The 10897-nt window shown below is 41.1% G+C and overlaps 3 protein-coding genes across 4 annotated transcripts; 2 read left to right on the forward strand and 1 right to left on the reverse strand.

Moving 5' to 3' along the window:
• Nucleotides 1–2415: 2415 nt before the first annotated feature.
• LOC131008533 (mitogen-activated protein kinase kinase kinase 20-like) lies at nucleotides 2416–6777 on the reverse strand. Its single transcript, XM_057935440.1, has one exon. The coding sequence runs from the start codon at nucleotides 6775–6777 to the stop codon at nucleotides 5776–5778; it is 1002 nt and encodes a 333-aa protein (XP_057791423.1). The 3' UTR covers nucleotides 2416–5775.
• Nucleotides 2615–5782, forward strand: LOC131008532 (putative leucine-rich repeat receptor-like serine/threonine-protein kinase At2g24130). Of its 2 annotated transcripts, none has more exons than XM_057935439.1 (2): nucleotides 2615–5171; nucleotides 5263–5782. In XM_057935439.1, exons 1-2 carry the CDS (start codon nucleotides 2615–2617, stop codon nucleotides 5343–5345), a joined length of 2640 nt encoding a protein of 879 aa, XP_057791422.1. In that variant the 3' UTR covers nucleotides 5346–5782. The 2 variants fall into 2 exon arrangements, with proteins under 2 accessions (XP_057791422.1, XP_057791420.1); XM_057935437.1 differs by having other exon boundaries at nucleotides 5271–5782.
• Nucleotides 6778–9488: 2711 nt separating the features above from the next.
• LOC131008534 (carboxylesterase 1-like) lies at nucleotides 9489–10653 on the forward strand. Its single transcript, XM_057935441.1, has one exon. It carries the CDS (start codon nucleotides 9567–9569, stop codon nucleotides 10647–10649), a length of 1083 nt encoding a protein of 360 aa, XP_057791424.1. The 5' UTR covers nucleotides 9489–9566; the 3' UTR covers nucleotides 10650–10653.
• Nucleotides 10654–10897: the final 244 nt, after the last annotated feature.

Raw genomic sequence — 10897 nt, forward strand, 5'->3', positions numbered from 1 at the left:
TTAATTCATTATTTACAAGACTTAGTGGCTAATTTATAGCCGAGATAATAGGTTAATTGCATATAAATTACTGAACTTTCAACAAATTTTCATTCCGCACATGAATTTTAAAATCTTTATTAAAATTACTAAACTATTAATTTCTTCTCATTTTGCATATATGTCCATTTTTCGTGGTGACATGACATAAATATACTTGATTGGCGTGAATATGCTTACGTAGCATAAATATGATCGTGCAAAAAAATAGAATTGATCTTGTAATGTAAAGGTGGATGGAAACGACGTCATTTCAGACCCAAAGTATGGCCGGAAAATGGACATATATGCAAAATGAGAAGAAATTAATAGTTGAGTAATTTTAATAAAGATTTTAAAGTTCATATGCAAAATGAGAATTTGTTGAAAGTTCAATAATTTATATGCAATTAACCCTAGATAATATTATTAGCAACATATTGATACTTCATTATAATTAATTAAGTTAGAGTTGTACATCAAAATGTAATTATAAAAGTTAGTAGGAATTATATTTTCTAAATTTTATGTTTGAAATATCAAGAAGGTATTCTCTTACGATTTGATTTGGTTATGGAAGATCTTGTACTTTAAACCTATCAAGCTCAATCTCTTCAATTTAGATCAAATTTTCCTAAAAAATTACCAAAATATGCATGCGATCTTAAAGGAATAACTCGTTTCAAACACAATTTTTTCAAGTAAATATAATACATTACGTCTTTAAAATTATAGACCTCCCTCAACCTAGCTATGGCACTGATTGCAAAGGAACTCATCAAACCACAACTTATGGGGTTAGCTAGATCTATAAATACCCATGATCCACCTATTATACATGTTGTTGATGATGAAAATGGTATTGAAATGGTTGTTGGGCAACCCAGACTCCTTGATGCTTTTGGGTTTGAAGTTAATCTAATGCTAGGCTCCAACTCGATGGAATTCTTGATGAAAGTGGACTTACTGGAGCCTGGAGGTGACCTTCTTCACATGTTTGTAGGTCCCTAACACTAATTAAGTGATATTGTGAGCTGCAAATTTTTAGAGTTTTACATAGTTTTTTGTTTATAGATACGGTCAAAATAATACCCCATCCGTTCCATTTGTATTGGTCCCCTTGTCATTTTGGGTTGTCCTAATTGTATTGGCCCCTTTCTTAAAATAGCAAAAATAAGGGCTTCTAAGTGGGCAAAAGTAAAACACTCCACCTATTTAACTTATAAATAAAGACTTTCTTAATCTCAGTGCTCAAAAGTAAAAGGTCAATACAAATGGGACAGAAGTTTTACATGTTTTAGTACAATTAATTTTGTGATTGTATCATGATCCTAAATACATCAAAAAATCTTCAAACTAATAATATTGATTTATACATCTTCCTACTTTTTATCTTATCATTCAACTATTATTATTATTATTATTATTATTATTATTATTATTATTATTATTATTATTATTATTATTATTATTATTGTTATTATTATTATTATTATTATTATTGATAGAGAGTGAAACAAATTTAGAAATGTTACATGAGAGTCAAGAAGATTATGACAATAGACTATTGTTTATATAAAGTTGATAATATTTTATTTTTAAAAAAATATTTTTTATTCAAAAAAATATTTTTTATTCAAAAAAATATTATTTTTTATATTTTGAGTAAATAATAATAATAATAATAATAATAATAATAATAATAATAATAATAATAATAATAATAATAATAATAATAATAATAATAACAATGCATGTTTCATACAAATATACATGTCAAAACTTAAATTTAGAAGAATTAAAAATGGAATGGAATGGTTAATACCATGGTAGGTGGAAGGAATGATGGTTCTCATAAATGTAGGAATAATGATTCGTGCCAAAAACATATACTCCCTCCGTCCGCCAAAATTATGACAATTTGCTTGGGCACGGGATTTAATAAAATTGGTGATGATTTTGATGTAGTGGAGAAATTGTCCCACCACTTTATGAGATGAGTGGTTGAAATTGAATTTTGAGTGGTTTTTTTGTAAATAAAGCATGTTAGTAAAGATAAAATATTAAAGAGGATGGTGGGACCATTGTCATAAAAGGAAAATAATATAATCTTGACGGATGCCCAATATAGTAATTGTGACGTAATCTTGACGGACGGAGAGAGTACCAAGCAAAGGAATTGAATCAAAGTAGGAATCATTCCATTCTCACCTACATTCTATCATATCAATCATCTCCTAAATTGTCCACGAGTCTCACAGAAAAAACCTCAGCTATAAATATTAGAATAAAAGATGATCGACAGTGACATGCAATTATTTGTGTTTGCGCGTGTACATAAATATAAATCGGCGCCTTATTGCTTTTCCACTTGAAGATCCAGAATGATACTAGTGATAACAGGCCAACTAACATCACCAATATATAGATATAAATGATGAACAATGAGTTCAGTTGAGTGAGTATCTACTCATCACTACTGCAACTTGGAATAATGAAATAGGAAGTTCTACTCCCACCACTAATCATACATCATTGGAAACAACTACATTTTGTGAGAAATTCCAATGGGCTAGCACTTCACTCGTCTTTCACTATGCACCTCTCCCAACTTTGGTGGAAACAAATCATCCCCATTATATCAATGCACAGAGGCAGCAGTATGTTCATATTTATCTGTGTGATGCACCATTTCCATACCACATTAGGGCACCACTCTCTGCACACCGATAGAGCTGCTCTACTAGCATTCAAGAACTCCATAACATCCGACCCACATTCAAGGCTCGCCAACTGGGACGAGCTCACGGCCGTCTGCAACTTCACGGGCGTGCAATGCGGCCTCATGCAGCGCCGTGTGGTGTACCTCAACCTCAACGCCTCTGGCCTCGTGGGATCTCTACCCCCTGTCGTGTCAAATCTCACCCAGCTGCGCTACCTCCACCTTGACGACAACAACTTCATCGGCCCCATCCCTTGGGAGATTTCCTCAATCAGGAACCTCGTAGAGCTCAAACTCGGTAGCAACAACCTGCAAGGCCAAATCCCAGTCTCCTTCTCTCTGCTCTCCAAACTCAAGCTCATCCACCTCTACAACAACAGCTTGACCGGGACCATACCAGCAGCGCTCTTCGCCAACTGCACCGGCCTCAAAAACATAGATTTCTCCATGAATCAGCTCACCGGAAGAATCCCATTTGAAATCGGAAACTGCCCGGATTTGTGGACTGTCAGCTTGTACAGCAACCAGCTAGTGGGCGAGATCCCTTCCTCATTAGGCAATGCCACAGGCATGATGAGTTTGGATGTCGAAAACAACAGCATTTCCGGCCAACTCCCTGCAGACATCATCTCTCGCTTCGTCGATCTAAGCTATCTCCATCTATCAGATAATCACATGACCAGCCACGACCGAAACACCAATCTAGAGCCGTTCTTTGCTGCGCTGGCCAACTGCAGCGAGCTGGAGGAGCTGGAACTGGCCGGCTTGGGACTCGGAGGAGTTCTCCCGAGTTCCATAGGAAGACTCAGTGCAAAAATGACAACATTTCAACTACAAGAAAACAAGATATACGGTTCCATTCCTTCTCAACTTTGGAACTTGTCCCAGTTAACACTAGTCAACTTAACATCCAACTATCTTAGTGGCAAGATTTCACCTGAAATAGGCAACTTATCCAGATTGGAACAGCTCTCTCTGTCCTACAACTTCTTCACCGAAATCCCAGCTGCTTTAGGAGAGCTATCCTCCCTCGGCTTGATCGATCTGTCTCACAACAATTTGTCCGGTCCGATACCCAAAGACATCGGGAATCTTGCTGGCCTGAACTTCCTATTCCTCAACAACAACCTTCTGTCAGGGCAGATACCTTACACCATAGGTGGATGCACCGCTCTGCAAAAGCTGGACCTCTCCCACAACTTTTTGACAGGAAGAGTGCCTCCAAACATAACCAATCTGCAGGAAATGCGGTGGTTTCTCAACCTCTCGCACAACCAGCTTGACGGGCCTTTGCCAGTCGAGCTGAGCAAGCTGGAGAAGGTGGAAGAGATCGACCTCTCCTGCAACAGATTCACCGGAACCATCTCCAGCCTCATCTCCAGCTGCTATGCGCTCAAGTTGGTAAATTTCTCAAATAATGCCATTCGAGGAGCTCTGCCAGAGACATTAGGCAATCTCAAGAGCATCGTAGCCATGGATTTTTCCAACAACAAACTGTATGGACGGATTCCGGCGAGCTTGAACAAGAGCAAGACGCTTACTTTCCTCGATCTTTCCAACAACAGTTTCGAAGGAATGATCCCCACCGGCGGCGTTTTTCTGAATATTACGAAATCATCTTTCTTAAACAACCCGAAGCTCTGTGGTTCCGTTCTTGGCATTCCACATTGCAAGCACAAACACTACTATTTCCGGTCAAGAACTTTCTTGATCATATTCTGCATAATCATATTTGTCTCCGGATTCCTCTCAACAATCTGCTGCGTGATCGGGTGCCAGCGGTTGAGAGGCAGACGGTCAAGAAAAGAGAGGAAACAGCCGCTGGAACCGACACAGAACTTCCCAAGAATTACGTATAAAGAGCTCGTCGAGGCCACCGCCGGATTCGACAATCAGAGGCTGGTGGGATCCGGCAGCTACGGCCACGTTTACAGAGGAACTCTGCCGGATGGGACGCAAACCGCCATCAAAGTTCTGCAGCTGCAAACAGGCAACTCCACCAAGAGTTTCAACAGAGAATGCCAGATTTTGAAGAGGATTCGCCACCGGAATCTGATACGGATCATCACCGCCTGCAGCCGGCCGGAGTTCAAGGCGCTCGTCCTGCCTTACATGGCCAACGGAAGCTTAGACGCCCGCCTCTACCCGCACGCACACAACGGGCTCCGGACAGGCTCCTCGGACCTCACCCTGCTCCAGAGGGTCAACATTTGTAGCGACATTGCAGAAGGGATGGCTTATTTGCACCACCACTCTCCGGTTAAGGTCATACACTGTGATCTCAAGCCCAGCAACGTTCTCCTCAATGACGACATGACGGCCCTCGTCTCCGATTTCGGGATATCGAGGCTCGTTATGACCGTTGAAGGCGGGATGGTCGACAACTCCACTGCAAACATGATGTGTGGATCCATTGGTTACATTGCACCAGGTAATTCACTCCTTGATTAAAATTTCAATAAATCTGCAATTCCAAAATAGTTATGGGCGATTCTTAATATTGCGTGTCTCTCTGTTTTGAGCTTTCAAGAGTATGGTTTGGGGTCGGATACGTCAACAAAGGGAGACGTGTACAGCTTCGGAGTGGTGGTGCTGGAGATGGTGACGAGAAAGAGGCCGACTGATGAGATGTTTGTGGGAGGGGTGAGCCTGCACAGATACGTCAAGAATCAGCCGATGGAGAAGGTGGTGGACCATTCTCTGCTTAGAGCGTTGAGGGATCAATCGCCTCCGGTGATGCGGATGTGGGAGGTTGCTATCGGAGAGCTCATCGAGTTGGGGCTCGTCTGCACGAACGGCTCGCCTGCTCTGCGCCCCACAATGCTCGACTGTGCGGACGACTTGGATCGCCTCAAGAGCTACCTTAGTGGCGACACCACTGCCACATTCTCATCCTCCCTTGGGATATCATCTTCAACCTTCAGTGATTGTTAGTTTCTTCTCTTGCATTTTACCTTTTCATTGTATTACACCAACACCAACAAAGTAAATTGAAGCTCTATGCATCTCCACCTTCCAACCACTCGAGGTGCTTTTTATTCAGCTGAATCAGATACATCACTCTCAGATCCATGGCTCCGCTCATCCGCAAATGAGCCACTACTGAACTCATCATCATCACTCCCATAAACCAGAGCAAGAGATTCAATCTGATCCAATGCGCAGGCCACCGATTCATCAACTTCAACGTCGTCGTCATCCAAACCTTCAAGAAACGGATGATGCAGCAGCATTTCACAAGTCAACCTAAACTTAGAATTCCTCACAAAGCAACCCTTGAGAAACGCCCTAGCCTCCTTCGACACGCCATTCGGAATCTTGAGCCCTGTTATCTCCTTCTTCCCCTCCAATGGAGATTTCCCGGTGAGCATCTCAAGCACAATGCAACCAACCGCCCAAACATCCGACGGCGCCTCCTGCACGTGATCCGTCACCGCTTCAGGCGACAAGTACATCCGAGTTCCCTCCCAACAAACCCCCAATTTCCTCTTCTTCGTGACCCTCCTCGCCAACCCCAAATCCCCAATTTTCGCCCTAATTCCGCCCGCGGCGTTCGGAACGAGCAGAATGTTGTGAGGCTTCATATCACAATGCACATATCCAAGCTCGTGAATGTGTCTCAAACCTCTCAGAATAGACCGCGTGTGAAGCTTCACCTCCAATTCAGCCAATCCATTCCCTCCGGATTCCCCAATCCTATCGGCTAATGTTCCGCCGGAGGCGTACTCCAGCATCAAATTGAACGCCATGGTGCCGCTGCGGCCGATTGTAATCTCGTCGCCGTAACACTGGATTATGTAAGGGCTCCTTTCCAAATTGCAGTAAACCTCCTTCTCCTTCTGAAGCGAGCCCGAGGAGGAAACCTCGGCAGATTTTACAGCCATCAGCGGCGGCAGAGAGCTGCTTTTGGATGTGGGGTTTCTGAGAGTTGCGAGATAAACACGCCCAAAACTCCCTCTTCCGATCATTGACGCCCTAATCCATGCAATTCCATCTCCGTATGAATTGACGGCTTCTTCCTCTCCCTCTCCGGACATTGCCAACAAAGTTGAAGGAGCAATCAAATTCAAGGAAAAGAGGAAGTGATGGAGTATATATTGTGGGTTGTGTAGTTAGGGTTATATAGAAATAGAATTAAGGAAAAAGCAAATAGAGAAACAAATACAACAGGAATAACTGTCATGTGTACTTATAGTTATGCCACGCCTTGTTTCTGTCAATTACACTCCTGCTAACTTATGTCACTATTAAATAACCAAAATCCAAAAACTCAACAAGAAGAAGAAGATATATACAACTACAAGAACCACTTTGTTGCTTAAAAATAGTTTCCCTTATGTCACTAGTACTGTTATTTAATTTAAGAGGTGATATTGGGTACATCCAAATATATCATATATTTGGATTGATCTGTACTCAGATCTTGACTCGCATCCCAATTTAAATCGTGCTATTCTATTATACAAATGACACTGCATAGAAATGACAATATAATATTGTAAATAATATTGTGTATAATTGACACTATTCAAAAATATAAATGACACTTCCTATAATTAAATCCATTATCCAAATCAAACTATAAATAATATTTTCAATTAATTGAATCCATTTCCAATTTTCAAAAACAATCAATCAAATATATACGAGCTAAATTAATTTCCCGTAAGAGTGCCTTGTAATTTACAACTAAATTCTTGCTACACACTATAAAGTCTTTTCTTTTTTCGTTTTTTTTGGGAGAGGGGGAAAGGGAGGGGTTGACTTCTCAATGTTGGCTTAGGTTGCCGACTTGCCGTTGAGCCCCTAAGAGCACCTCCAATGGTGGTGTCTTAGAGGGGTGTCTTAGGAGTGGGCCCCACCCAAGACACACTCCTTTCCAATGCATTGTATCTTAAAGGGTGTCTTAGATCTTCATTTCCACAAAATTCATATTTCTACACTTTTATTTTTAAATTTTCAATTTCATTAAAAATAAAATTAAACATTACAATAATTAAAATAAAATTAAAAACATAATTAAATAATGAATTTCAAATTTTTAAATAATGAATTTCGATTTTTTTTGAATTTAAATAATGAATTTCGAATATTTTTTTTTTAATTGTGCGCGTCCGGAGGACGCGCCATATATAATTGTCGTTCGCCCCGTTGCATAGCCAAGACACGGCCTCGCATCCCGCCGCGTCTCCAGTGCGGCGGCCAAGTCTTCAACCCGGATCGAGGCTGCCTTCGATCCATGCGCTGCGGATGCTCTAAGACTAAGTTTATCGGTCCACTTTTGGCAACCTCGACCGTCACATAGGATGAGGAAATAAAATAAAATAAAATAAATTGAAAGGTTTGGAATTGGAGGTGTTCGACCAACAGCAAATTGAGACCATCATGGTTTCTCTTTCTCTCCTCTAAAATGCACCAATAGTAATGTGATACTTTTTTTTCTTTTTAAAAAAAGGATCAATAATGATTTTCCATTTTCCCCCTTGATATAACTCGAACCCCCGATTTATTAATCGGAGGAGAATTGTCTTACCAACTAAACTGTGCTTCGTTGTTAATATGACACTTGTCTCTATGTTATTATTTTGAAGATTTTGTTTAGATAAATAAATAAAATTATTATATCTTTTATATAAAATATTAATATATATATATATATACACACATATATAAAGACCACTCTTGCTATATTTCAATACACCTGTCACCTTAGGAGCTAGAGTGTGAGTGGGTTTTTTCCTTTCTTTGGTTGTAACAAAAATTATCCGATATTTCAATACACCTTCAAATTTTTCCATTCTCTCTCTACATATAACATCTATTATTTCTTTCTCTATTTTTCAATGAATTTAGGCAATAATTATTCCTTCAACTCTCAAATTTTCAATCATTCCCAAGACTATTAAAATTTGCAATATTTTTTAATTTATATTTAATATTATTAAAATTATTACGATTAAAAATAATAATAAAATAATTATATATAATGTTATGGTTGAGTGGTTGGGGTGACTATTGATAAATCAACAAAAATAGAGGCAATTGAGTTGGGATGAATATTAGTAATATAAGGCCTAGCTCAAGTGGCAAAGTTGGGGCACTCAAAAACTCTCCTTCGTTGAGAGGTCTTGGGTTCAATTCTCGCTTGCTTGCGGGTAGTTTTCTCATTTTTGTGTGGGTAGTGATTGGTTCCGTCTGTAATTAATTAAATATTAGAGATGATCGGATGATTGCTGATAAACATAGTCCAAGGGTGGTGGCAAGCAACACCCAACTCTTAAAAATAAATAAGGAGGTAAGGGAGTTCGGAGCTATTGTTGCAAACCGTCATGTTGATGACATATATACTACATTAACTTAAGTTCCCAAAGTTACCAACTTCCTGCAGTTGAAAATGGTGAGCCAATTTTAATTTTTTCTTTTAGGATTCACAATGAAATTATTTTTGTAAATTTATTATTGTAACATAGATTTATAAAAGTTGGTAGGTTCAAATTTTTTATATCCTGCTGATATGATACTGAAATAGTTGCTTTTCAACCAATGCTACCACCCTAAGGTTCTAACTCCCCACTTTATAGTTGTAGCAATAATCAACTAATTAAGGAGCTCAATGACTTTGTAAGATAGTCGGTGGATATTAATGTCAAATCTGTAAGATATAAAAACAACTTGATTAATTTCTTAATAAACTCAAAAACAAAAACTAGACTTGAAAACTTGTGTAAGATATTTCAAGTGAATATGAATCAATTTTCCGGTCGATCGTTTCTATTATATATGTATTGAGTGTTTGTTGCGTTGAAATTCCGTGGGTCAGTTGTATATGTTTATGCAATACATGACAAATTCAAAGCAATACATTACCATTCACAGTCACAAGTATCGGATCTCGTTTAAACATAGGATCTCTTCTCCCCATGCACATTATATATTCCGAGTTGAGGAAAAAAAAAAGTGTGCTAATATGTCTTCCGACGACCCCCTCGGCAGCCTGGGCTTCAGGCGCAACCCCGACGGTTCCGTGAGCCGCGCGATCGAGATGGCAAAAACGCCGGCGTCGGCCGACCCCAACGCCGCGGCGCCGGTCCTCTCCAAGGACGTCCCTCTGAACCCTTCCACCAACACCTCCCTCCGCCTCTTCCTCCCTCGAACAACCCTCGACCCGGCCACCACGGGGCCCACCTTACTCCCCCTCATAATCTACGCCCACGGCGGCGGCTTCATCATCCTCAGCGCCGCCTCCGCCGTCTGCCACCACTTCTGCTCCACCCTCGCCCTCTCCACCCCGGCCGTGGTGGCCTCCGTGGAGTACCGGCTGGCCCCGGAGCACCGCCTCCCCGCCGCCTACGAGGACTGCATGCAAGCCCTCTCGTGGGCCAGGACCACCACCGACGACTGGATCGTGAACTACGCCGACCGGTCGTGCTGCTACCTCATGGGCACGAGCGCCGGCGGCAACATCGCGCTCCACGTGGCCCTCCACGCCGATGATCTGATCAAGGGGCTTATCCTGCACCAGCCCTTCTTCGGCGGCGTGGAGAGGACGGCGTCGGAGATGAGGCTGGCCGACAACAAGATCCTTCCCATTCAGGCGACCGATTTGATGTGGGAGATGGCGCTGCCGGCGGGCGCCGACAGAGACCACGAGTACTGTAATCCGATGAGGAGGAAGGGGTTGGATGTGATTAAGGAGAAGGGGTGGAAGGTGGCGGCGACGAGCTGCGGCGGAGATCCGCTGGTTGATCGGCAGAAGGAGGTGGAGAAGGCGTTGGAGGGGAAGGGTGTGGCGGTGGTGTCCAAGTATGTGGACGGCGAATATCATGGCTACGATCTGTTGGAGCCTTCTAAAGCTGAACTAATCATGTCTGCTGTAAAGGAGACTATCCAACTTTCCACTACCAACTAATTTCATTTTAGAGTTATATGCGTCTCTCTTCACTTTTATACTCCATACTACAATACTTGAAAACTAACCCAAGAATATCTATAAATAATTAATTAGTTCAGCTCGATATATTTTTATTTATATTTGAACCTGAGACGACGAGTAGCCTAATTACTATTGGAAAGATAAAATATAAAAAGAAGTAATTAAACACTATTCGCGATGCATGACAACACGATTTCACCAACATTACGACCTTTGTGAGATTG

This window comes from Salvia miltiorrhiza, chromosome 2 (assembly GCF_028751815.1).
Source record: "Salvia miltiorrhiza cultivar Shanhuang (shh) chromosome 2, IMPLAD_Smil_shh, whole genome shotgun sequence".
In the NCBI taxonomy this organism is placed as follows: Eukaryota; Viridiplantae; Streptophyta; class Magnoliopsida; order Lamiales; family Lamiaceae; genus Salvia; species Salvia miltiorrhiza.